The sequence below is a fragment of the Globicephala melas genome, chromosome 5 (assembly GCF_963455315.2).
Source record: "Globicephala melas chromosome 5, mGloMel1.2, whole genome shotgun sequence".
Taxonomy (NCBI): Eukaryota; Metazoa; Chordata; class Mammalia; order Artiodactyla; family Delphinidae; genus Globicephala; species Globicephala melas.
In genome coordinates, this window is record NC_083318.1 from 122,200,709 (window position 1) to 122,228,256 (window position 27,548).

Sequence of the window (27,548 nt, forward strand, 5' to 3'; positions counted from 1 at the left end):
TATAGTATGCACATAATTCAATAGAAGTGACAACTATTTAATTGAAATCCGCTTTGTCCTGCCTCCATCCTGAAATGATCTCTCACAGGTCAAGTATCTGTTCATAGCTTACCTGTCTCACTTCCAATCAAAGGCTGATTTGCAAAATGCTTGACAAAATCTTTCAAAGATGAGAATTCATTAAAGCCAAATTTAAATGAATATCCAGTATATTCAACGTGGAAGTGTTTGACGGAGTCTTTGGCTCTAAAAGGGAAAAAAATGTTTAACATTATTTAAGAAACGAGTATCTTTTTCGAAGGGGAATGTAACCTTAGGCATTAGCATTACCATTAAACCTTCTAAAAGCTGAGAGTTATGACACCATCACTGAAACCACTGGCACTTAAAGAACAGCGCTGGTTTCTTCGGGCAGAGCGTTCTCTCAATTTTTCATTCTAATGAAAGACAAGAGCCGGTGCTCCCTGTGAATTCTCTGACTTGCCGAACGAGTCTTTGAACATTAACCTCTTAAGGGGCATGAGTTTAAGAAGGGCAGGAAGAGAGATGATAGAAATGGCAAGTCACTCCCTCCCCGTATTCTTCTCTGTGCCTGGCCCTCCTCCCTTACTTGTTTGGGAGTCAATCCAAATTCTGCTTCTGTCACTTAATCAGTTATGTGAGCCCAGTCCTTTGCCTCCCATGCCTATTCCACTGCCTGCTGAATAAAATATCAGATTTCCTACATTGTCTTTCTCCACTTCATTTTTGGAATAAGGCAGAGAATTAAATTTTAAAAAATTTATATATGTATACTTGATTTGACCCAATCCTATCTTTCAAGCCTCACTTCCACTATTCCTCTCTTGCAGGGCATGCTGCAACTTTAGCAAGCATCAGAATCACCTGCAGCTCCCAGGTTTCTGGACACTACCCCCCGAGTTCCTTATTCAGTAGGTCTGGGGTGGGGCCTGAGATCTGTATTCCTAACCTGCTCTCTGGTGATGCTACTGGTCTGGGGACCACACCTTGGGAACTGCTGCAGTGCCGCCACGCCTACTGTTCTCCTAGGAGTTTCTGCCTTTGTCCCTTAGCTCGTACAGCTCCCTTCACCTGTGACTTCTTCCACTTCGTTCCTGATCAAGTTTCAGTTCAAATGCCACTTACTCTATCAAATATTGCTTGCTACTTCCGGCTTGAGTTACTTGCCTTTTCTCTTCTCAACAACCCAAGCACTTACCTTGTTTTCTTTCATGGCATTTACAGCGCTCTACTTTGTAGTAAGGTATTTGGATATGGTCTTATTGCCCCTGTGAGGCTATACTTCCTGATGTCAAGGTCTCTGAATCTTCTACAGCACTTACCAAAGTGGTAGGCACAGAGCGGATGCTTTGAAATATTTATTATTAAGGAAGCGAATGACCAAATGAATAAAAACAATCATTCTCCTGAGCTGGTCTGTGATTCCTCTTACTTTTGCTGGTGGTTATTATTTTTTAAAGCATTTCTAAGTGCTTGTAATGGAAATTAATATTTTATATTTTAACTTTGTATATAGATGTAATATATATATCATCTCTTTGTAAGGAGCTTATAATTGTTCAGGCAAGACATACGAAAGTGAAAAGTTAACCTTCTTTTAGCCAACAATTGCACAGATTTGTTTGAGATCTGGGGGAGATCCATGCGGTAAAGGATCAACCATCTAACCACTTTAATGCAATTTTAACGTTTGCTGTTGATCTGAGAAAGCACAATTCCTGTTTCCCCCAAAGCAGAATTCTATTTCTGGTGAATATTTTTCCCAAAAATGCTTTTTAGAAAATTTGTAAATAAAATAAAACAATAATGGTTTGAGGTTATTGGCTGGGTGGCCGAGGGCAATTACATGGAGTCCTCACATCACCATTCTGACCCAGGGGCAACTCCCTGTGAACCCAGAAAGACTTGCTACATGTCAGTGGACGCCAAGGTGACAGATGCTGACAGATAACAAATGACTCCCCCCGATTATCACGTGACTAGGTCACCTTCTCTGAAAGGGAGGCCAACCAGGAGGAAGGGGATGGGAGAGAAACCCTGGAAGGACAATCACTGTTTTGAGCAGGGCATACATGGTGGGCACTAGATTAACTTTCTTTTTCTTTCTTTTTTTTTTTTTTTGCGGTACGCGGGCCTCTCACGGCTGTGGCCTCTCCCGTTGCGGAGCACAGGCTCCGGACGCGCAGGCTCAGCGGCCATGGCTCACGGGCCCAGCCGCTCCGCGGCATGTGGGATCTTCCCGGGGCACGAACCCGTGTCCCCCGCATTGGCAGGCGGACTCTCAATCACTGCGCCACCAGGGAAGTCCTAGATTAACTTTCTTAATAGGTGAAATGGAAATTCAAGAAAGAAGGTCAGTCCATTTATAGAAAAAAACTAAAAGTTGCATACTGCCTGCTTGAGTTTGTGATTATGAAAACTGCACAGCCACAAGTCATTCTGATTTTCCAGAGGAAGCAAGGAATAGTGAAAGGGGCACCGGGCCAGGTTTCAGGGATGTGATTCTGGTGCTGTTTCTATCACTGATTTATTGGGTGGAAGACACTTTACCACTTCAGGTTTCAGTTTCTTCATCAGTCAAGCAAGAGTTCTGGGTTAAACAATTCATAAAATCTCCTTCAGCTCTAACATTTTTTCTCCACCAATGGAAGGGGCAAGAATGTTTTTTGCAGGCTCACCACTCAGAGCTTGGCATCCTGGGACCTGCTGGTCTAGCAGGAATCAAGAGAATTCGGTTCTCTGGCAATCTGAGTGTGACCATGGAGTCAGTTCCCCGATAAATAAGAGGTGGGACCCCACTGAATTTATAGAGTTCTTAGGCATCCTACCTCACAGAGAGAGAGTACAGCCCTGTCCTTTCATTGCTGTTCCGCAGAAGGTAGCTCCCGTCGCATCCATTGGAGAGGAGAAGAGCCTCGGCTGCATGTCGGGTGAGGTTACCATGGTACCACCTGCGGAGGAGAGAGCAGCGCTTTCACTCAGGGTGAACCACAGGGAGACCCTTCCTGCACTGGCTTTTCCTCTCAGCAATATTCTCCACTCTGGGAGGCCCGAGACCAAACTCTGAGCCAAAACATCAAGAAAAGGAAATTGCTGGATGAGGCTGAAGGGGAAAGGAGAGAGTTGGCTAATCGCAGAGTGTTATGGGTTGAATTGTATCCTGTTGAGGTGCTAAGCCCCAGTACCTCAGAATGAGGCCTTATTTGGAGATAGGGTCTTCAGTGAGTTATAATGAGGTTATTAAGGTGGGCCCTAATTCAATAGGACTGGTGTCCTCTTGTGAAAAGGGGACTTCTGGAGACACACTTGCACACAGGGAGAATGCCATGTGAACATGAAGAAGGCCACCTGCAAGTCAAGGAGGGCGGGCTGGAGCAGATCCTCCTTCACAGCCCTCCAAAGGAACCCACCCTTCTGACACCTTGATTTCGGGCATCTAGCCTCCAGAACTGTGAGATAATCAGTTTCCGCCGTTTAAGCCACCCGTTTTGTGGTACCTCGTCGTTGCAGTCCTAGCAAACACACACACACTTTACTTTGTAGACAGAAAGTTTTTTAAAAATCCAAGTCAAAAATAACCATAAGAATAGATTTTGGCCAATTTTCTCTCTTTCTTTTGGTCTCTCTCTCACACTCTCTTTCCAAAGTGTGGTACCACCTTTTGCAGTGTAGAACACCACTGAGCTGTTATAAGAGTCCGTTGTCATGAGGGAAATGAAGTTGAGCACAAGGAATTCAGATGTTTTATACTGAGATGCAAGCCCCATCCAATAGTGTTTCAAACTGACAAATATCTGCACAGCTGGGGAAGTCCCAAGGACATTCAAACTGATGTGTGTGTTTTAAAAAACAAAATACAGGGCTTCCCTGGTGGTGCAGTGGTTAAAAATCCGCCTGCCAATACAAGGGACACGGGTTCGAGCCCTGGTCTGGGAAGATCCCACATGCCACGGAGAAACTAAGCCCGTGAGCCACCACTACTGAGCCTGCGCTCTAGAGACCACGAGCCACAACTACTGAGCCAACGTGCCACAACTACTGAAGCCCGCACGCCTAGAACCCATGCTCTGCAGCAAGAGAAGCCCCCACTTGCCACAACTAGAGAAAGCCCATGTGCAGCAACGAAGACCCAATGTAGCCAAAAAAAAAAATTAAAAAATAAAAATAAAAACCAGAAAACAGAAACACATCAGAAAAGGTAACATATATTCACAGTAGGAAAAAAAAAATCTACGTAGTTCAAAAGAAAACATAATGAACATAAAGCTTTTTCCTCTCCCTTAATCCTCAGTCCCCCATTCCTTTCCCCAGAGAACCCCAACGTTAACCATTTTTTGTGCTTCCTCCTGAAAGGTATCCCATGCATTTAGACGCATTCAGGCCTGTCCGCTACCGCAGTTCTATGGAAATAAGAGCATTCCAGGCACACTGTTGTGCACCTCACTCCTTCTTCCTAATGACAGTTTTTTCCTGTTCTTTTTAATGAGCGGTAGAGAGAGTTCAGTGTGGTGATGAGGACCGTGGGCTCTGCAGTCAATCTGCCTTAGTCCCGATCTGGGTGGCACCTCTTATTAGCTGTACCACTGTGGGCAAGTTACCTAACCAATCCGAGTCTCCGTCTTCTCACCTCTAAAATAGAATTAGTAACAGTTGTACCCTGTGGGCCAGTTGTAAGTTCTGTTCACATTAACACATATGAAATGGTCAAAACAGGCTTGGCAAACAGCAGGGCTCAAAACACATTAGGAGTTTTCACGAAGCCATTGAGATCCACAAAGCCATAACTTGCAATGTATCTTCTGGGACGTGATTTTCTTGTTGCTCAAATATAATTGTTGATTACTTTCAACTTACTGCAGATAACAGAAAGCTAGGTCCTGGGGACAGTAGCTGCCGCAAGGGACCCACAGTCCAGGGCAGTGGAGGGGAAGGGGACACAAGCAATTACACAAATATTGGTAATGTCAGTGAACTAAGTACTGTTAAAGAAATGTGCATGGTGTACAAGGAAGACCCCTGCTCTGGGGGTGAGGGATCCTACTGGGATGTCCTTGTGGCACGATATTTTCACCTGATAATAAAAATTAAACGTAAGACTAAATGTAGAAGGAAGTTTCTACATAGGTCTCCGAGGTATCTGTTTTCTAAATCTGCATTTGCTAATATCTGCTTCTTTAGCACATTTCCTCTTTGGGGCAGAGAGGCCTCCACCCTGTGTTAGAAATGTGCTTGCTAGCTGAAAGCAATGGCAAGGTGAAGCATTTTATAAAAAATCCCATTGACTTATTTACCCATTCATTCGACTAATTCCCAGGCATGCTCAAATCTTCACGGAATGAAATTACTATAAAAGACAACTGGAACCTAAAACTAGTATGTTGTATGTCAATTATACCTCTTTTTTTTTTTTTTTTAAAAAAAAGGACAATTGGAGGAGCTAAAAGTGAGGCTATCAAAAACGTCAGGTTTGTTTACGGACAAAATTCTAATTCCTTTTGATAAGTAAAATCTCTACAAGGTCACAAGTTCTTAAATACATTTTGCCTGTAATTATTTTTTGAATGAACATTTCAGCAAACCATTTAGTTTGAGCCAATAGATTACTTATTTGAAGCAACAAAAATTTTTTATTTGTTTATTTATTTATTTATTTTGGCCGCGCAGTGTGTGGGATCTTAGTTCCCCAACCAGGGATCAAACCCGCGCCCCCTGCATTGGAAGCACAGAGTCTTAACCACTGGACCACCAGGGAAGTCCCTTGAAGCAACAAAATTTGATCAACAAAATTCTAAAATGTAAAGAATTTGAACATTCCTTGGGATTCTTTTCAACAAGATCTGATGTCTATCTAAACCATTTACAGAATTCTGATCATTGCAGCTTGGCAGTTTTTACTGAGAACTTTTTTATGGTAATCTTTTAAACAGTAGCTATATATCATAAACACATAAGAAATCCTTGAATATAAAGCAAGAAGGATCACGCTGCGCTCTAATTTGGAACATCTCAGGGAGTGTTAATTTCTGGGTGAGAAACATCACTTGGTTGAGTCAACATCACTGTCACAGTTTTCGTGGAGTCCTGGGCCTGGGCAAACCTAAGACAGCGGCTGCCAGGCAGCCACCTACGCTTCATGATGTCTGCAGGGCAATGAGGACCCTCATTCCCCAAACAACTCTTCCACAAATACCTAAACTCCCTGTCTTAATTGAGTTAAGCATCCTTTCCTAGGAACTTCCGATTAGCATATCTTCCAGGGAAGTGACTATAAAGCCAAATAACATTACATACCCTTTGCAGGAATATGTCCATCTTTGGTAAGGATGGTTCAAGACTGCGTACATAAAGAGTGAAAGGTTGAAAATACAGTCTTATTCAGCTGGTAGTTTTCCCACAGTCAACCTTCTATCATTTAACTTTATAAATCTTTATCTATTAAGCTCAAATCTGTGCAAGGCATTGTATTAGGCAGGTCAAAGGAAACACAAACCCAGGCCGAGCCTCAAGAAACCATTAATCTAGTCAAGAGGGTAAGACAAGTACTTTGCAAACTACATCCAAGAGAGAGTAAAGTATCCAGCGGGGGTTATAGGAAGAAAGATCAAGGCCATTTTTTGAATGACCCAACATCTAAGTAGGCCTTGAAGAATATGTAAGTTATTTTTTAAAGTGTGCATTATTTTTTTCTGATTATAAAGCATATGTAGTAAAAATTAAAATATGTACACATACAGAAGAGAAAATGAAAGTCTTTCACAGAAGAGGAAATATGTATTTCAAATAAACAGTCTCACTATTAATCAGAAAAATGCAAATTAAAACAACAATGCAGTACTTTCGTAATCCACCAGATCTGCTAAAATTGAAGGATTAGCATTAAGTACTAGAGAATTTGGGGGCCCTGGATATTATCATCTACTGTTGGCAGGTGTTTAAGTTGGAGGGGAGCTTAGCACATCTAGTGTAACTGGACATGCACACATGACCAGCGACTCCACTTCTGGTGGCTTATTAGTGAAACACTCACACGTACACAGAAGGAAGTGTGAATTAAGGTGTCTACTGAAGAGCGTTTGTGAGAATAAAATTTAGGAGCCATCCTAAATATCTACCAACAGTAAGATGACAGATAAGTGCAGTGCAGTGAGGGCTCATAGGATGAGATTATGTTAAAAGTTAACCGAAAGAGTTTGAAAAGCTAAGAGCGTTGTTGGTTGCCAAATGCTAAAGGCAGGGGGTTGGGTGCTACCAACACATTGTGAGGGGGCACCAGGAATGATTACCACCCTCTGATGGCCGATGCAGTCCTGAACAACTGAGAATTGTCCCGCTCAGAATGCTAATCACTCTCCCACGGAGAAACATGGAGTGAATATTTGTGTCCGCGCACATCACAGTTGACAGATCCCAAAACATATTGTTAGGTTAGAGGAACTGGTGGCAGGTATAGTCTGAAACCACTTCATTTTGAAAAATCTCTCTCCTTCCCTCCAAACACTACAACACATACAATAATATATAAAAGCACAAAATAGAAGTCTGATAAAATACACACCGAACTCATAAGTTTGGTCCTTAAAAGAAGGAACCAGCATTGAGGGTGTTGTTAAAGGGGACTTTAGCGCAATCAAATTTTCCTAATTTAGCTTGTTCTAATGAAAAATAAAATAAAATACATGCATATATTAATTGGGTAACTAAAATTTGAAAAAGAGAAAATTGTATGTCTACCTTGATCCAACCTCCAGGGCCCTGTTAATGTTGGCTTTATTTAATTATTTTACTTAATTTACTTATTCAACTATTGTTTATTGAACACCGGAAATGACCTAGCATTTGCGGGGAGGGAGAGAGAGACTTTTTCTCTATTTAAAGTCTGGTGGGATACGGAGTGACAATCGTTGAGGGAGCTATTTTGTGCAAAGGGAATAACAGGAACAAAGGCCAAGAAGCAAGAGAATGCCAGGTATGTACAGGGTCAGAGCCCTGCATGGTGGGGTGGGGTGAGTAATTCAGGTGAGTGCCAAAGGGCAGCAGTCAGGCATGGCGAGACGAAGCTGGGGGGAGACTGATGCTGTCTTATACTGGGCCCTGGATGCTGACAGTTCCCTGGCTGATGTCTACAGGGCTTTTTATGGATTAATACGCATATACAATAGCTCATTACATAGAGTCCTAATTGCACGGGCCTCAAGTTCCTGTAATTGGGACTGTGTTTAACATTTTTTTATTTTGTTCTTCTGATTATTAGATGGAAGAGTCCAATTTTAAGGGGCTTGAAACTTACAAAATTTGAAAGTCTCTTTATGAAAATTAATGTAAAATTACCAAAAAAAGAAAAGAATAATTATTTAGAATGAGAAATCACAAATTTTAAAAGCTGACATCAACAAAATGAAAAGGCAGCCTACTGAATGGGAATAAATATTTGCAAATCATATATCTGATAATGGGTTAATATTCTAAATAGATAAAGAACTCATACAGCTCAACAGCAAAAAAAACAAATAATCCAAAGCAATCCGATTTAAAAATGGGCAGAAGATCTGAATGGACATTTTCCAAAGCAGACACACAGATGGCCAACAGATATATGAAAAGATGCTCAACATCACTAATCATTGGGGAAATGCAAATGAAAACCACAGTGAGCTACCACCTCGCACCTGTTAGAATGGCCATCGTCAAACAGACAAGAACTAGCAAGTGTTAGTGTGGATGTGGAGAAAATGTTGGTGGGCATGTAAATTGGTACAACCACTATAGAAAACAGTAGGGGGGTTCTCAAAAAATTAAAAATAGAGCTACTATATTGACCCAGCAATACCACTCCCGGGTATTTATCTGAGGAAAATTAAAACACTAATTAGAAAAGATATATGCACCCCGATATTCATTGCAGCATTGTTTACGATAGCTAAGACATGGAAATGTCCATTGATGGATGAATGGATAAGGAAAATGTTTTATATATATATATATATATATATATTCAGCCATAAAAAGAGTGAAATCTGGCCATTTTTGACAACATGGGTGGACCTTGAGTGCATTATGCTAAACGAAATGTCAGACAGAAAAAGATAGATACCGTATGATCTCACTTATATGAGAAATCCAGAAAACAAAACAACGAACCAAACTAAACTAAACTAAAACAGACTCAGAGATACAGAAAACAAATGTATAGTTGCCGTAAGGGAGGGGGTTGTGTGTGAACTATGTATAGGAGATTAAGGGGTACTAACGGCCAGATATAAAATAAATACGCCACAGGGATGCAATATACGGCATAAGGAATATGGTCAATAATACTGTAATAGCTTTGTAGGGCACAGATGTTCACTAGACTTAGCATGGCAATCATTTCATAATGCACACAAATGTCAAGTTACTAGGTAGTACACCTGAAACTAACATAATATTGTATGTCAACTATATTTTGATTAAAAAAAGAATAAAAATTCACCAAGCTTTAACTATGAAAAGATAATAAATAAGTAAAAATAAAACAACAAAAAACAAATGAAAAACCAAGTTCATGGATATAGAGAACAGATTGCTGGTTGCCAGAGGTGGCGGAGGAAGGGATAGTGAGATGGGTAAAGGGTACCAAAAGGTACAAATTTCCAGTTATAAGATGACTAAGTCATGGGGATGTAATGTACAGCTTGGTGACTACAGTTAATAATACTGTATTGCTTATTTGAAAGTTGCTAGAAAAGTGGGTCTTGAAAGCTCTCATCACAGGAAAAAAAAAGTTTTGTTAACCATGTGTGGTGATGGATGTTAACTGGACTGATTGCAGTGATCATTTTGCTATATATACATTATCAAATCATTATATTTATTTTACTTCTGAAATGAATATAATGTTATATGTCAATTATATCACAAATTAAAAAAATAAAAATAAAAAACTGACAAATACCACAAACATTTCAAAACTGAGAAAACAACTTATATTCATTAATTAAGTGTTTACATACCCCTATACCTTTTTTTCTCTATACTTTTGGCCATGTCATCTCTGGTTATTTCTTCATCTAAAAAAATTGTATACTACAATTTTCTATATAGAGAATAGAATAAGAAGCCAGTCTTTTACCTATAATGCTTTTTAAAATTATTGATAGCATAGAACAGTTATTTTCAACTTCACGATGTGATATTGCTAATGAAGTTTTTAGGACCGTTGGAAAATTTGAGAACCTCTATCAAATTTCTTTCATAAATGAGCTGTAAGATTTCAGGGTGTTTAAAATTGTAATGTTCAGGGACTTTGAGTTGACTACATTTATTTTAACTACATCACTAGGGTCTGTGCAAGGCAGAGGACCTGAAGCTGAAGCTTCATTGGCTTCACTCTCTCACTTCTGGTGATTATAAAAGCCACGTCTGCTTCTTATTTTTTTAAAAATTAAATAATTAAAAATGTTTAACTTAGTAAATAAAAGCCACATATAATCCCTCATCGCAGAGAAAATCACAACTAGCAGCCTGGTTTATATTTCTAAATTTTGTACAAAGTCTAAACCCTAATAAGACCCTTATTCAATCTTTGTTTACATATTACTAATGATGCGGAACTCACTACTTGTATAGGCAAGCCCATTCCATACTTCCATGATTGATGGCCAGAAAACTCTTGCCTATATATCAAATTACCGTTTCTTGCTGTACGGCTTTCAACAGATGGTCTCAGAGCTACTTCTTGGAGTTATATAGATGATACTTATACAAATAGTTAGAAGCATTTAGAATGTTCCCTCTTTTGCTTCCATTGTCTTCAACTTCTCCTTTCACAATAGATTTTCAGTCCCTTGATCACCCAGAGAACTTATCTCCTCTGAATACCTTCTAAATTTTCAAAATCTATCTTCAAGGTAAGACCTGACGTGCAAAACAAAGCCCCACAAGATCTCCCCATCCTGGCTGCCAGGTACACCGTAAGGCAACCCAAGATTGCATTCGTTTCTTGACAGTTGCATCATGCTGCTGATTCACGCTAGACCTGCTGTTGGTTAAAACCCCCAAGCAAGTCATCTTCCTCTGCGGCTCTGCCACTTCTCCCACAGCTGCATTAGAAAGATGATGTTTTTAGAATTAAGTGCAATAAGAAACCTTTTTGCTCCTGGGAACTGCCAAGCGAAAAGGAATGCTAATAAGCAGCTAACTTGGGTCACAAACACCCATGCAGTGTCAGTGAAAATTTTGTGAGATGAGAGCTGGCCTTTGTCTCCACTCTTTTCCTTAGCAATGAGTCCTTCTGCTCCAATGACTTCTGACGCGTTCGTTATGTGACACCACACGAGTAGCAACCTCTGTCTTTCTCATCTGCCAAGGTGACTAATAATAACACCTGGTAGGAAAACTCTCTTATTTTCATGTTGGAACACTGACTTCTTTAATAAACTTCTTATATGAGTCTTTAACTTTTGCAGAAGAGAACAAGGTAAACACTTTGCTATTTATACAACGTATTATGAATATGCTGGGCACTGTGCTGCGTGCCGGGAATACGACTTCTCTGCTATTTGGGATAGGGTTCATTCTCCTGAAACTTAAAAAAAAAAAAAAGCCTTTTTGTCTCATTTTCTCTAAAGAAGTAAAAAAGAGCAAGAAATTACTCTTTATAACAGCACTTTCGAAGCAATGTTGTATTTTCCTTTTCCCCCAAGGTCCACACATCGTCATAAATAAGTCTCAGGGCTAATAGTGAGCAGAGGCTCATCAAGCTTCCAGAGAATATTTGTACTGGGTTTATGAGATTATCAAACCCACAGCTGGCCTTGAAGGAAACAGTGGCCTTATCCCTCCCATGATACAGTAACAAATCAGGAAACACCCACTCACTAAAGAATTTTCGTAGCTGCCTCTCAGTAAGATACAGGAAATAAGATCAACCACAGAGAAGGCAGTCGGGCTTGATCCAGAAAGCTGGTCCTCAGTTCTGCCTCTTCTCTCATTCCCGTGCCCTTTGTGTTAGAACCTTCTGGGAAATTGCCCCTGCCTATTGGAGCCTTCACAGTTTCTTATCCCAATCGGTTTCATTGTCTTAATTTGCTGATACAAGTTTATATCTCATTCTGCTCTGTCCTTTAAAGGAGAGGCTTTCAAACTTTTCGAATTAGCCCACAGTATAAAATGCACTTTGCCTCCCTCTCTTTTGCCTCTCTCTACACACACACACACACACACACACACACACACACACACACACACACACACTTACGTTATAAACGTACAAAAAAACCCAAAAAGTGTTATAGGAAACAACACTATTCTTCTAAACACTACTTACTATATTCTTTTCTATTTTTTTAAACAAATATTGATTGTGACCCACTAAATAAACTTTAAGAACACTCTTGGGTTGTAGCTGGTGATTGAAAAACAACGCAAAGTCTTTCCACTCAATACCCTGAGATTTTGTTAGGAATTCACATTTGCAGACTTCCTAGGCCTGTTGAATTATCATCTGTTTTTATCAAGAGCCCCACATGATTGCTATGCAGTTTAGCATTTGAGAAGCATGGAGCTGAAGAACTCTTGGTCCTAAAAACTTTAACTCATTTCAATAACCTTGATGGTTTGAGTGTACAGAGTGTGGTATCTAAAACCGGACAGAGAGAGCAAAGAGTGTACTAAGGAGCTTTACAGTACTTAGGAAATAAGTACTTAGAGGAAAAGAGAAGGATCTGTGGCAAATTTCATCAAAAAATCCCCCAATAGCTGCCATCTTAGTGATGGGGGCAGTAAATGGTATAGAAGGAGGAGCCCGTGAGGAGATGAAATGATCAGGGAAAACTTCATGGAGGAAGAATACCATGAGTTGGAACTTGAAGCATAGATATAGAATTCATCAAGTGTGAGAGAAAAAAGCATTCCAACCGGAGCAGTAGCATAAGCAAAGGCACTGAGGTTGACATATGCATGGTGTATACAGGAAACACAATGCCTACCTGGAACAGAGGGTCTATGTTGAGGAGTAATGCAAAACAAGACTGGAAGAACAAGTGGGCACAGAAATCAGTCTTGCATGTTAAAACATGAGCCATACATCCGTTTACATTACATACATCTTGGGGAGAAAATTTCTTAGTAACCCATGTTTACAGATTATTCATATATTTAATGACATACTTTTCCCCTTCCTGGCAAAGAGAAGTGACATAGAACCTAGATTCTGTCCCTTCAGGTTTATAAAGAGGACATACATTTCAACCCAAAGCAATAATAGAAATTCCTAATTGTGTAAAAGGGGCTAACAGGCGTTGGAGTTGAACAGCCAATGAAAGCTCTCTTCTTTGGAGAATTTTCATTTTTTTTTCATTTTCAACCTTAGTCTCACTTTTGAATGATGCTGACACACTTTCTGAACTCTCTAGACCAAAGATGGTAAATGTGTAACCTATGACGCCATGGATAACAGAGCTTCTCTTAAGGCCATGGATAACAGAGCTTCTCTTAAGGCCATGGATAACAGAGCTTCTCTTAAGGCCATGGATAACAGAGCTTCTCTTAAGGCCATGGATAACAGCTCATTGATCTGTCTTCTTGCTGGCTAGGTCTGTGCTTGGCCTCAGAATCCTGCTAACACAATGATGATAGAATAAAAGATGAATCTATTAGGCAATCTCAATCGAAGCAATTTTAACTTGGGCTCATGTGTCCTCAGCACTTGAGTCACTCCATGGGATCTGCCTGACTGCTGCTCGCCTTTGTGTACATTTGTTCACAGTGTTGGTGCTAGACACTTTGACTTCATGAAAACATGAAGCCCTTGACTCTTTACGCCATCAGAAATCATGGATTAAGGAAAAGGAAATGTCTTATTTAGCTCAAAAACTATCAGTGCGGCAATTTGTATTATAGTCAGGCCGTGGCGTATATTATGTGACAACGTGGTGTTGACCACATAAACATGTTAAGTCCCCTGTTCACAGATGTGGGCTTACCTTTCCATTGATCATAGCAAATGGACCCTGACCAAGGAGAGAACCCAGGAGAGGCTTTGCAAAAAGTTTGAAAGTTCTATGTATCGTAGTGTGATACATAGGGGAGGCTGAAGAAAGACCATAGTCTTTCCAATCAGGAGGTTTCTGTGATGGAACCAGCTTGTCTGAGGCTTTCCACATTACCATTCTAAATGTCCACATTTACAAATACTAATAGCAGAGCTAAATGGTGAGGCCAGCTGCCCCAGGCTTTAGGAAGCATACCTGAGTGATGACAGAGGCAGAGTACGTATTTGGTCAAACAATGAACTAAAGGTGGGGCCCCAAGTGTTTTTTTGTGGGAGTCAAGGTTCAGCTACAGGGAAACAAGACTGAAGGGGTATGATAATTCTGTGGGAGTTGGAAACCAGGATAAACTTGTTCTTGAAGGAGCCTGATGAATGAGGCAAGGAGTTCTGAGAGATGGAAACACAGAAAGAGAGAGACTCAGAGATCCAGAGACACAGATGGGCACAAAGAGTGAGAGATACATAAGTCAAAAGCTGTAGAAAGAGAGGTATACAGACCTAGAGACAAGAGAAAGGCACAGCGGCTCATGTAGATAGCCAGAGGCACCTAGGGACAGTGACCTAGGGAACACAAATAGAGACCCAATCAGAGTGGTCCAGAGACAGAGGCAGAGAAACCAAAGTGAGAGAAAGATACAGACCCACAGAGCATGACATGGGTCAATGCACCCAGGGCTGTCAGAGACGTGAGAGACCCGAGGGCAGAGTCACGGATGGGGAGATGGGGGCTGGGAGGCAAATTTCGTCTCATTCCAGCAGAGGTCCTGTCCAGTCCCCAGGTCAGCCTGCACAGTACACAAATGGCTGTAAAACCGAAAGAGCATCATTGCTCCTCCAGTGGTTGGGGCTCAGGGAATGTTTGATTTGGACTGGGAACCAAAGCTCAGAGACTGACTAGAAAAACTATTTCATGGATAAGAGCTTGAGGGGGACTTGAACGCCTGGGCAGAGATTCCAAACCAGAGGCTCTCTCAGGAGTGGAATCAAGCTTGACTCTGCACTTACTGTGGTTACTCTTGCATCCTATATACATCACAAAATGCTGCTTCAGGGTAATTGTCTTTGGACTGTAGTTGCCATTGACAACCTACCATTGTGGGTTGGGACAGGAGACAGAGAAGGTCACTTTCAGGAAGCTATAACTCTAGGAAAAAGTCCCAAACTTTGGGGGATGTAAAAAAAAGATCTTTGTTTCATTAGTTATTTCCTGTCTATTCCATTGCTCAGATGCTGTCTCTAACCAATGTCAATTTGTCCCAGCAGTAAAAACTTTTGTTAAGAGGACTGAGTGAGTCTGAGGGTAATAAGTACAAGTACGTCACCAGTGTTGGTGTGGTGGGCTGAAGTCAGCGACCTTGAGTTCTGGTCTTGGCTTTGACCCAACTTGGGACAATTCAGATATTTAGACATCTGCTATTCGTCAAGTGCTGAGCTTGGATGGAATAGACAAATATGCGTAACCTACTGCCCTGCCCCTAAGGAGATCACTGTCAAAAAGAGTGTGCTGTGCTCAGCCCAGATCAGGTGGCCAAACCTCTTAGGGCTTTAGGACTGACATCTAGAAAATGATTCTAAGATTATGTAGAGAATTAACCCAAAGTACAGACTCAACTGGTGGGGAGTCAGAATCATACGAGCAATCACATGAGACCCAGGCAACTTTAGATATTTACAATGAGAAAGCAAACCATGGATGAATTAGAAGAATTTCGTGCCATTAAGATTTTCAAAACTGCTTTGATGCCATTTTGAAAAACTATACAAAAGCAGAACTCATTCTTATTTGATTGTGAATCACTTATGTTTTTAGCTCAGTAGAATTACTGGCTTCCACCCCTGTTCCTTCCTTACTATTCCCAGGTCCTCACTCTAGTTTCTTATACACCAATCTGTAAACTCTCTCACTCATTAGTTTTATTGTCTCTGGACTCATTACTATTGATCATGCTCAACTACCAGATTAATCTACCTTAAAAAAACCCCACGATGACCATGTAGTTCCACGTTCCTATAAACATTCAATGATTACATATTGTCAAATGATGTTTGACCAAAGTCCAAACTCAATCTATTTAAGGCCTTCCGGAATTTGGATCAATCTAAATTTTCAAATTTTAATACAGGGCAACAAGATAGCCTGGGAAAGACCAGACCCAGAACCTGCTTTGAGAACGAACAAGAAGCAGATGATGAAAATGTATGCTACCAGAAAATGAGAGCAAAATTATATGCATGGTACGAGCGCAATTCAATCTACGTGCACGTGCGTGCGTGTGTGTGTGTGTGTGTGTGTGTGTGTGTGTGTGTGTGTGTATGTGTTTACAGAAAAATATTTTTTAAAGACTGGAGAGAAGTTGAGCAATATGTCATTTTGGGTGGTGGTACAGGGCTGACATTTTTGGTGCTTTTCTTTATTCACCAAATTTTCAATAATTAATACATTTTATTATTATTTTAAAGTGTTTATTATAAATAATTCCAAATATACAAGAAAGTAGAAAACTGAGTATAAATAATACCCACATTTAAATAATACCCATATTTTAGGTGGAATAATTTTTAACTTTTTGCCAGATTTCCTTCATATATTTTTGGATGAATGTTTTAAAATAAGTTACAGATATCATAGCACTTTAATCTTAAGTAATTCAGCATGTGTCTCTAAAAAGCAACATTCTCTTACATAGCTATACTTTTATCAAAACAAATTAAGTTGTTGCCTTTAGGCTTTTTAAATTTTTTTTTTTTTTGCGGTACGCGGGCCTCTCACTGTTGTGGCCTCTCCCGTTGCGGAGCACAGGCTCCAGACGCGCAGGCTCAGTGGCCATGGCTCACGGGCCCAGCCGCTCCGCAGCATGTGGGATCTTCCCGGACCGGGGCACGAACCCGTGTCCCCTGCATCGGCAGGTGGACTCTCAACCACTGCGCCACCAGGGAAGCCCAAACTTAAATATTTTTGAGCAAAGAAAGTCTAACAACAGATAACAGGAGCAGGCACTACTAGTTGGGGAAGCAAGACCACAGGGAATCTGTAGGTGACCGAGTGACAACCAAGACTTGGCTACGTGAGCTGTGGTTGGGTTCAGACAGGTCCACCTCAGGGAGGAGTAGCCAGAGCATGGGGGCTCAGACTAGGAATTTATCCTAGGTGACAGGATCATTGAGAGGAGTTGGTGGGAGCAAGAAATTAACCCAGGCTTAAAAAAAAAAACAAAAAAACAGGCTAAGTGTATGGTTATGACACTAGAAACTAGAAGAGGAAAGCCAGGTGGAAGCTTTCTCATAGAATGTAGCTGAAGGTGGGCACTCTGAGAGGTAAAGACCAGAGCAAGACTGAACGATGAGTAACTGCTGGGTCCCAGGGACTAGGAGGGTCTGAGTCCATGTGGACACTTTTTATTTTCTGAATATTCATATGTATTGCCACTTTTACTGCTTTATTCATGCCATTTTCTCTTTAGAAAATGTCTTCTTCTCTGCTTTCAACTGACAAAAATCCTACGGGTTCCAAGGCCATCTTCTCCACATCCAATGATCTCCTCCTTTCTTGCCATCTGCTGTGTTCTTTATGTAGACACTGCAATGACCCTCAGTCCCTCTATCCTGCGTTCTAACTCCACCCACTCGTGCATTCTCTGTCCTCTACACTGTAAACTCCTTGAGGGGACAACCACTTCTTACTGTCAGTAACTCCCACACTGCCTTGCATAATGTCATCATTCAACAGATAGGTCTATGAATAAATGGAAAAGAGAATGAATGAAACAAAGTGACCCCACTCGATGTGGAGAACGTGTGTGGCTGGATTTCCACATGTAAGTAGAAGGAAGTCACCGTTACCCATAGAGGAACAGAAACACAACAACTGAAGAGGAAATTCGCTTGAGTCCAAGCAAGATCAAACTGTACTCTAGTTACATACTCTCGCTCGGCCACAAGAGAATCACCTTCCATTTTTAGAGTCCAAGATTACGGAATTGTGCCCAGAAGAGGAACAAGCTTTTTTGCTCTACTTGGTATCAGCTCTGTAAACAGCTTCCTTTAAAGCTTTGAATTTACTATGCTTTTCTGAGCCTATTCGATGTGCCTAGCCCCGAAGAAAGGAATCTACACACAATTCAAAAAAGTTCTGATGAATTAGGATATTGATCTGGCTTTGCATATGCATGTCTGTTATGTGAAGAATGTGAAAGAATAATGTCTTTTAGTAAAAAAATGTGTTGGTGGTAGCAATCACAGAACTACTTTTTCTCTCAGTTCTCACTAGCACTAACAGTGCTGCTATAATAAGCAGGAAGTTGTGTTAGTGGAGAAGCATGTGGGCTCTGGGGCCAAACTCCTGGATTTGAAGGTTTATGAATGAGTCATCTTGAGCATGTGATAAAAGCTCTGTCCTTCATTTTTCTCATTTGTGAGCAGAAATGTCACTAGTGGTAGTAACTCCCTGGCAGTGATGTGTGAATTTAATAAGTCATACAAGCAAAAGGCTTAAAATAGTGCCTGGCACATGGTGAGCATCCAACCCTTACTAAATTGCCGTTCTTAGAAGGTGTACCTTCTTCCATCGGTGGAGAGAGAGTCAGCTCTGGAGTACGCGCCTAGGCACTCTCGGGGCACCACCTATGAGGTCTGTGACCTGGACAGTTCACTTGACCGATCTGAAGTCGCCTTCTGCCTCTATAAGATGAGTATAATCATACTGTATTGATGGTGTTATTGTGAAGGCCAAACTCTGTGAACGACCTGGTGCCGGCCACTGACCCTCACAACAGGAGGTCAACCTGGTTTGGTGGAATAAGCATGGCCTTGGGACCCAGATTCTCTGGGACTCCAGGCAGCTTGATTTCTCTGCTAATGAGTCTCCTCATGTGTAAAGCTGGAATGTAGATACCTTTTGAAGGCCAGAGCTCCTGAATGCAAAATGTCTGCCTCTTCATAAGACCGCGCTTTGGTGATTGTTACTTATCCCCTGGGTCGTCAGCAAACCACCATGTGAGGGCCAGTTCCTACCAGAGTACACGTTTTGGTGTAGACTGTGAGCCGAGCATGGTTTTACGTTTTTAAGTGGTTAGGGGAAAAAAAGAAGAATATTTTATGACTCGTGACAATTGTATGAAATTCAAATTTCAGCGTCCTTAAATAATATTTTGTTTGAACATCGTCACGGTCATCTGTTTCTGTGTTATCTATGGCTGTTTTTGCATGACAATGACAGATGTGAGTAGCTGAAGCAGAAATCATACAGCCTGCGAAGCCTAAAATATTTATTACCTGGCTTCTGACAAAAAAAAGTTTGCTGATCCCTGATCTGCTCCAACCTTCTCTTATATGGGAAGCAGCAGAGAAATTAGTTTTTAATTAATTTACTTAAATATCCAGAGCTTCGAGTCTACTTTCTTGACTCTGACAGCACAGCCAAACACAGACACTTCCTTATAAAATTTGAGACGGGAAAATATATAAAAAAGGGAACATTTATTATATTTCTTGCTTGAAGGAATATGTCTGAGTAGATAATTTGAATATTTAAAGATATGCTAAAAATTTTTATTCCACAGTATCCCTTTTGTGTCTGTAGTTTGTAGTTACATACAAAACTACATGGTTTTGTAGGAACCTTTGTTAGAATCAAAGAATTGCTGGAATCATCAATTATTAACTGATTAGCAATTCTATCCTAGTTTGTTCCTTAAGGGGCGCCTCAAATATTTACTATTTGTTTCACAGCCCCGTCGCTTCATTTTGGAAGCCACACACAGCCTGTCTTCTGTTTCCAGTACACCTCCTGCTTCTCACCGACGGTTCTCCACAGGCTTTGCCCCTCCCTCCCCCATCCCATTCGGCCAAAGTGTACGTGAAGCTGAGCAACCATTGCAAATTGTGTTATTTCCCCTTTGCTTCTGGAAGCATTAATATGTTTAGGATGAAGGAAACTAAGTGTCTTTAAACTGATACTCTGCATGTGAGACACAGAAATGCATCTGAGTTGCTTGATTTAGGTACTTTAGAAAGAACGTCTTCTGAGCAAGTCGTGTGTGTCCTAGAAAGGCAGGGGATGGATTTGCCGCAATGCAGGGTTTAATCTGCAGAGCTTACAGATGCCAGAACCTGAAGAAAAATGGGACCAAAGAACAAAGATCCCATCTCTTTAATTTAACCACCACCTTGTCTGTCTGTATCTATCAAAAATACAAAGGTAAGAACCTACCTAACTACTCAGATAACCTATTAAAAACGATTTCAAAATGAAGGCATTAAAACCAGCCACTTTTTATCTATCAACTGCTTTAAATCATTTTGTTTTTAGGGAGCGTTTTAAAAACGGAATTAATTAGAAGTTTGGGGGTAGATTATACCTAACCAGTAGCCTAGAGGTTCAAAGAAGAAATTTCATTTTATTCAGAATTCTGCCAGAGGCAACAGGTCATTTTCAAGTTTGCTCAGATCTTATGACCTATGAGAGGTATATCAGGACTGTCCCAGAGGCACAGGTACTAACTCAAGTCCATTATTAAATTCTCAGGAATTTTGTAGTTAAACCCTTGGCAGCTTGAAAATGCCTGTGATTGGAGTATTTATACCAGGGAAACAGGCAGACTCTTGAATCAGGGCTATCCCTCACCCAGGTGGTTTAACTAACACACCACTGAGTATATTTAAAAAAATGCTTCTGAGGTTTCTTACTGGGGGGATGAAAATGTTCTAAAATTGATTTATGGTGATGGCTGTACTACTCTTTAAAGGCACTACAGGTTACTGAATTGTACACTGGAAATGAGTGAGCTCTATGATCTATAGAATATACCTCAATAAAATTGTTAAACAAAATGCTCCCAAACCCACAGACGAAATGTCAACGTTTATTAATGGCTTTAAGATTCAGGTACGTATCCAACAAATAAGGGCACATTTACTCAGTGCTTCTGTTGGATTTCTATTCTATGCAGTGATTCTCAACCTCGGTCTTGCTCTGAAATCACTTGGAAAGTTTAAAAAGAAAACGCTCACTCCCAAGATACTGATGTCATTTGTCTGGTGTGTGGCCTGGGCAGGAATTTAAAAAAACTCCTTGGGTAATTCTAGTGCACAGCCAAGGTTAAGAACCGCAACCGTAGAGCAATTTCCCTAGACCACTGTAACTTGCCTGTTACAGAAACCATCTTCCAATGTTTAAGACATTTCCAGACTTTATGAAATAATGAAGTATGGACATAAAAGCACCTTTTTGGGGTGTTTCTGGGTTGAATTGAATGTCCATCTCTGCACATGGAGGGAAGACACAGTTCTGTTTCCTAGTGGGTTTTACCTAAGGTTGCTTCCTGCTACGGGCACTAAGGTGGGGAGAAGAGACAGTGTTTAGCTCATCTTTGTCATCCAAGTGAGTGCCAAGGGTACTCAAGCACAGAGCCTAGGCTCAAAGATTGTTGAATTAAAGGACCAGAGCTGAATATTTCCTTTGTCTCTCTTCTCCTCTGTGGTTTCCTACCGATCGTGGGCTGGGAATCCACATAACCAAACACATAAAGAATGGTAGTTTAATAATTTCATACGGATCTAAGTGAGAGCCCGGGGTCCAGCTCTAGTGCCTGGACTCTGTGACACCGCTTTGGATGCTCAGGGAACATTTTACCTCTGCAGTTTGGGGATTGGGTCTAGAAGGCTAGAGGTGTCCTGGAGCTCTGACTCCCCATAAGGGGAGTTTACTTTACTGAAAAGTCTAGCTGTTACGTTTGATTTACCTTATGAAGGTAAAGTTCAATTCTGAGACCTCAAGTTTAAAATCTAAAGACAGGACTTATTGAGAACGCTTACAACACCCCAAAATACAATCTCTGCAGTCTTGACGCAGAGAGATTTCATCCCTGTTTTAGTTTTTCTCTGGATAAGGACGTGGACTTGGCAGATTGGAATCCTGATTGGTAACTGATGTGTGACCGCAGGCAAGTTATTCAATCCCTTTGGTGCTTGTTTTCTTCCTTTGTGAGATGGAGATGATCACAGCTCTTGAGTGTTTGTGAAGATTAGAGCTATTTAGTGAGACAGCAGGTGCAGGTCTCGCCTCTTAAGAATCACAGGTGTCAAAATCAGCCTCACCAGGCTATTCCCGGTGCTTCAGGGGAAAGGAGCAGTTTCTGTAGGAAATCCCCTACGCCTCTCTTGTGTAACATTTGCTTCTTTTATTAAGTATCCTGATGAGTTGTCGCATCTGGTCCCTTCTTAAAGACAGGACCACAGTGCCTCTTCCTACCTAAATGTGTAACCTGTCTGGGGCAGAGTGTTTATCCTCTTCCTGACTTGTTAGTACTTAAAAGGCTCAAAGTTGCCCTAAAAGACATACATGCATACAAGAGCTCACAAATGCAGTGTCAGGAGAAAGAAACACACATGGGACACTGCTGTAGACACTTCCTCGTTCGTTCTCTTTTGAAAAAGTCCCTCTCCCTTACTGTAGGGTCTAGGCTTTCTGTGTATCTCACCAGCAGCGCAGCCCTCTTACTGTCAGTAGCTTGGAGCTCAGCACTTTTTATAGCACATTTATTCATAGACCAGATCAATAACAAGGAAACCCAGCAACAACCGCGACTACAGCCCAATTCTGTCCCTAAAATCTCAAAGAACGTCCAGCATTTGATTTTTTTGTCCCATTTTCTCCACCTACTTGTTTTCACATGTGGAAAGGTAATCCGTACTTTCACAATGGAATTGGGCCCCCACAGACACAGATGAGTAAAGTGGAAAGGATAGAAGATTGGGGTGTCAGAGAGAAGGAGTGCTAAAGAGAATCGTTCATCAAGATGAGCATTTGCGTAGGGGTGAGGAGTTAAGGTTCACCCAATAAACGCCTGGAAAAGGGGACCTGCCCACTTACCCCAAGTCCTGGAGCAGCTCAGCTTCTCCGTCCGACCTGCTCCACAGATCTGAAGGATCCTGGATGCTCATTTTCCCTTCTGGAGATTCTGCTCTGCCCATTCGCACCCCTCGCGTCCGCTAAGCCCCTGCGAGGTGCTCTGGGTGAGAGGCAGAGAGAGACACGTTCTGCTGCCCCTCACGCCCTCCTCTCCCCGCTGAGAGAGAAGCCAGCTGTAGCTGAGTCTCCAACCAGCAAGGAAGTGAAACCTGCTTACTCCTCCCACCGACACTCCCCACTTAGGTGCTGGCAGGAGTGCTGCCTCCGTCAGGAAACATGCAAAGCTAGGTAGCACCTCTGAGGACACCCACACGGCATCGTGCCGCACGCAGCTTCTGGCAAAGGAAATAAAGATCAAACTGCTCCAACTGAGAGTGACTCTTAATTCCAACTCTCTTCGTGAGGCCAAAGCATAGTTTTTCCTTAGTGCTATTTGCCTCCAGTTTGTCCAGGATGCACTCCATCACCTACACCTTCCGTCTCACACACAAACATAAGGAACGTCGAGGGAGCTTCTGGATCTAGAACATCTTTCAAAGGGGTAAAGAAATCAGACTCAAGCCACTAGCTTCCATCAGGAAGTCTGGTTTTTAGCACTTTCTCAATAGGTCTGCTTCAATCACCTAAGCTTTCCAGCATACCCTTGACGTTCAGGTTGAGCACGATTCAGAGACAATTATCATTCCTCCGTGGAAGAAGGATTGGGTGAGAAGAAGGTAGGAAAAGCTGCAGGGGGGCCAGCCGGGTGCCCAGCTAACAGGGCAGGTTAGAACTCCTGGAGTCTTCGAGTTCCACTTCCTTCCCTGGGCTTATTCACAGCTGGTATTGCTCTGGGTCCAGACTCATGTGTAGAGAATGCCAGCTGCCGAAAAGTCCAGAAGGGAAACTGTCATCACTCTGAATGCTGGGGAATTGGACAAAGTACCGTAATGAATGAACAAAGAACGTATGTTGCTTCTTGTGTTCTGTGTACGTAACCTGCAGGAGAGAGTATGCTTCTCTCTCTCGCCTGTTCTCTCTCTGTCTCTCCCTCTTCACACCTGACTCACTCAAGGTTCACCTGGGTGCTCTATAACTCACTTCTCCCAGTGCGTCTTGAGGACCAGCAGGGTCCCCAGGAGCTTGTTAGAATGCAGAATTTGGGTTCATCCCAGCGCCTCTGAACCAGTATTTGCATTTAAACAAGATCCCCAAGTTGACTCCTGTGCGAGTTAAAGTTTGAGGAGACCGCTTTATAGGAAACCAAGATAGCAGAGCTGTTCCAAGAGGAGAGGCTGGTCGGCACCTGGCATTATTCCAGCTTTTCTTACAGTCCTTCCCTATGATCTGTTTGTCAGTGATGTGTGAGACCCTGGCTTACTCTGACTGCCAGGGAGAGATTCCTGAGTGGAGACTGAGCTCTGATTATGGTACATCAACATTTAAAATTCTCTTGGCTACAGTTTGTTCGGAGAGAAGCACAGTGTCCACTTGCAGCAGAGGCCAGTCCTGGCCAGGGAGGTGCTGAATGTGAACACAGCAGAGATAGGGGGAGAGCCGGGCAGAGTTCTTGTTTCCTTTCTACAACTCTTTGTGCAGGGTTTTAGTATCTATTCCGTTCCTGTTTAAGCAAATTCTGGTTGTTCTTTTGCTTAACTTTTTTTTTTAGGAAAGTAGCAGAATTTACTAAGACAACCCTCATCCCCTTTTCTTTTTTTAAAAAACATATTTTTATTTTTTACTTTTTTAAACATCTTTATAACTGCTTTACAATGTTGTGTTAGTTCCTGCTGTTTAACAAAGTGAATCAGCCATATGCATACATATATCCCCATATCTCCTCCCTCTTGCGTCTCCCTCCCACCCTCCCCATCCCACCCCTCTAGGTGGACACAGAGCACTGAGCTGATATCCCTGTGCTATGTGGCTGCTTCCCACTAGCTATCTATTTTACATTTGGTAGTGTATATATGTCCATGCCACTCTCTCACTTCGTCCCAGCTTACCCTTCCCCTCCCCGTGTCCTCAAGTCCAGTCTCTACGTCTGCATCTTTATTCCTGTCCTGCCCCTAGGTTCTTCAGAACCTTTTTTTTTTTTTTAGATTCCATATATATGTGTTAGCATACGGTATTTGTTTTTCTCTTTCTGACTTACTTCACTCTGTATGACCCTCATCCCCTTTTCAATCTTCCTGTCCCCTCCCTTTCTCATTTTGCTATCCCATCTGTTGTCCTTTCCTTTGATGTCATTCTTTCTTTTTGTCACTTATTCCGTGTTCCCCAGGACCCCTCCCACCCCTCTGCTCCACTAAGTCCGCATGCTTTCAGCGTCATAGGGGAACCAGTTGCCGCAGAATTACTAGATGGTTTCAGTAAAATGCTGGACAGTCATAAAATATTTGGTAATATTTTTTATATTAGATTGGTCACATGCTACATTATTTCTTTTAATTAAAGAAACTGCTACTTTTGCTTTCAAACACTTTGCAAACAAGCACAAAGAATATTTTTTAAAAGCACATAGTTCACTTCTTATTTATTTCATTATTCTATTTTCAATGATGCTTGTTCATGGAACTGAATTCTTTCCACACTGTATTGCACATAGAAATGGGCACAAACAATCGAACGTTTTAACAATTTTGGAACATCTTATTTTTTGTTGGAAAAATATTTTTTTTTTCAAGAAATGTTATAAATGTTATCAAGATAGTCATCGTCGGGATGACTATCACACTCAAATCATCAATTTTCTCATAAAGAGGCTTCAGGGAGAGCTATTTTGTCCAGATTTGAATTTTCTTTTCTTTTTCTTTTTTTTTTTTTGGCCATACCACGCAGCTTTCAGGATCTTAGTTCCCTGACCAGGGATTGAACCTGGGCCCCAGCAGTGAAAGCACCAAGTCCTAACCACTGGACTGCCAGGGAATTCCCCAGATTTGAATTTCTAACATTTGGGACTACTCTAAGAAGAACTTTTTCAAAAGAAATAGTTCCATGTAGTTTTTTTTCTTATAATTGTTCAAGAAACTTTTTCTTTTTAAAATTTTTTTAAATTAATTTTTATTGGAGTATAGTTGATTTACAATGTTGTGCTAGTTTCAGGTGTACAGCAAAGTGAATCAGTTATATATATACATATATCCACTCTTTTTAAGATTCTTTTCCCATATAGGTCATTACAGAGTATTGAGTAGAGTTCCCTGTGCTCTACAGTAGGTCCTTATTAGTTATCTATTTTATGTATAGTAATGTATATATGTCAATCCCAATCTCCCAGTTTATCCCTTCCCTTCTTTCCCCCTTGGTAACCATAAGTTTGTTTTCTACATCTGTGACTCTATTTCTGTTTTGTAAATAGGTTCATTTGTACCCTTTTTTTAGATGCTACATATAAGCGATATTACATGATATTTGTCTTTCTCTGTCTGACTTACTTTACTCAGTATGACAAACTCTAGGTCCACCTATGTCACTGCAAATGGCATTATTTTGTTCTTTTTTATGGCTAATACTCCATTGTATATACGTACCTCATCTTCCTTATCCATTCCTCCGGGTTGAAGACCCTTTTAAATCTTTTCCTAATTTATTCGTCTCTACAGAAAGCTCACATATCACAGCGTTGCTTCACACCTGCTTACCTGGCAAGGGCAGCTCTACTCATGCTCTTCACAGCACAGAGGGAATGGTCCTTTAGCTCCTTCGGTTGGTTAACTGTTAACTGTTACATAAGCATGATCTCTTCTCCATCACTGATGCTGGTGGGAAAGAAAGGATACATTCTGTAAAGGGAAACCATGACTTGGGATTACCATGGACTGAGGTTACCACAGCTTGGGGTTGAGGGACCCTTACTCTGTTTCCCACTGGCTGTTCTCCCCACCCACGAAAAAGAAGAAATTATCATTTCATATTAAATTGGAACAGAGGAACAGCAGAGGAAGAAAGAACTAACCATTGTTTTTCAGCTGCAGGCCGGCTTTCCAAAGGGAAGTCTTCCAGCTCTCCTCCTAATTCTGTGGCAAGCTCACAGCTGCCATATTGCTTTTAAAAGTATGTCAGCTGGAGTTTTATTTCAAGCTGCCACTTCTGTGTTCTCTGCCACAATTATGTGATCACTTACTACAGTATCAAAGGCCAAGGCAATTGGTTGTCTTGAATTAACTGGGACCCTATTTCGTTTTCTTCTCTCGTCTAGATAACCAGTCCTAGCTTCTTTATTGGATAAAGCTGTCTGTATGCGGCTATAACTCGCCAACTTCCAGGTATAAACTTCACTCTAATCCCTTCCTCTCTCAGGAGAGCAGAAAACCAGAAACAAATGAAAGGATTTTCTCTGAAGGGGAAAGGAAGGATATAAACACGTTGGATTTTACTTTCCTAAGCATTCCTACAGAAAATATGGTTTCCTCGGTGATTTAAAGTTCTGAAAACATAGCATCAGCAGATCCAAGGTGTAGGCTCTCAGACGCTCAGGAAATAGTTCATAAAGGTAAATTTTAGTCATTGAGAAATACAAAGCAGCCAAGTGGTGGTGTCAGCTAGGCCTGGGGTAGAGGTGACACTGCATGACTTTTTTTTTTTTTCTGGTACTGGGGCCTCTCACTG

The 27,548-nt window shown here is 41.3% G+C and overlaps 1 protein-coding gene across 1 annotated transcript in view; it reads right to left on the bottom strand.

The window, feature by feature from the left end:
- The window catches only part of DAPP1 (dual adaptor of phosphotyrosine and 3-phosphoinositides 1), a 63,365-nt gene extending 40,221 nt beyond the window's left edge, over nt 1-23,144 (bottom strand). Inside the window, exons 1-3 of the mRNA XM_030865604.2 lie at nt 22,920-23,144; nt 2,850-2,972; nt 113-246 (exon numbers count right to left, since the gene is read on the bottom strand). Coding sequence (XP_030721464.1) covers nt 113-246; nt 2,850-2,972; nt 22,920-23,020 — 358 coding nt within the window. The 5' untranslated portion in view covers nt 23,021-23,144. The remainder of the gene's footprint in view (nt 1-112; nt 247-2,849; nt 2,973-22,919) is intronic.
- Nucleotides 23,145-27,548: the final 4,404 nt, after the last annotated feature.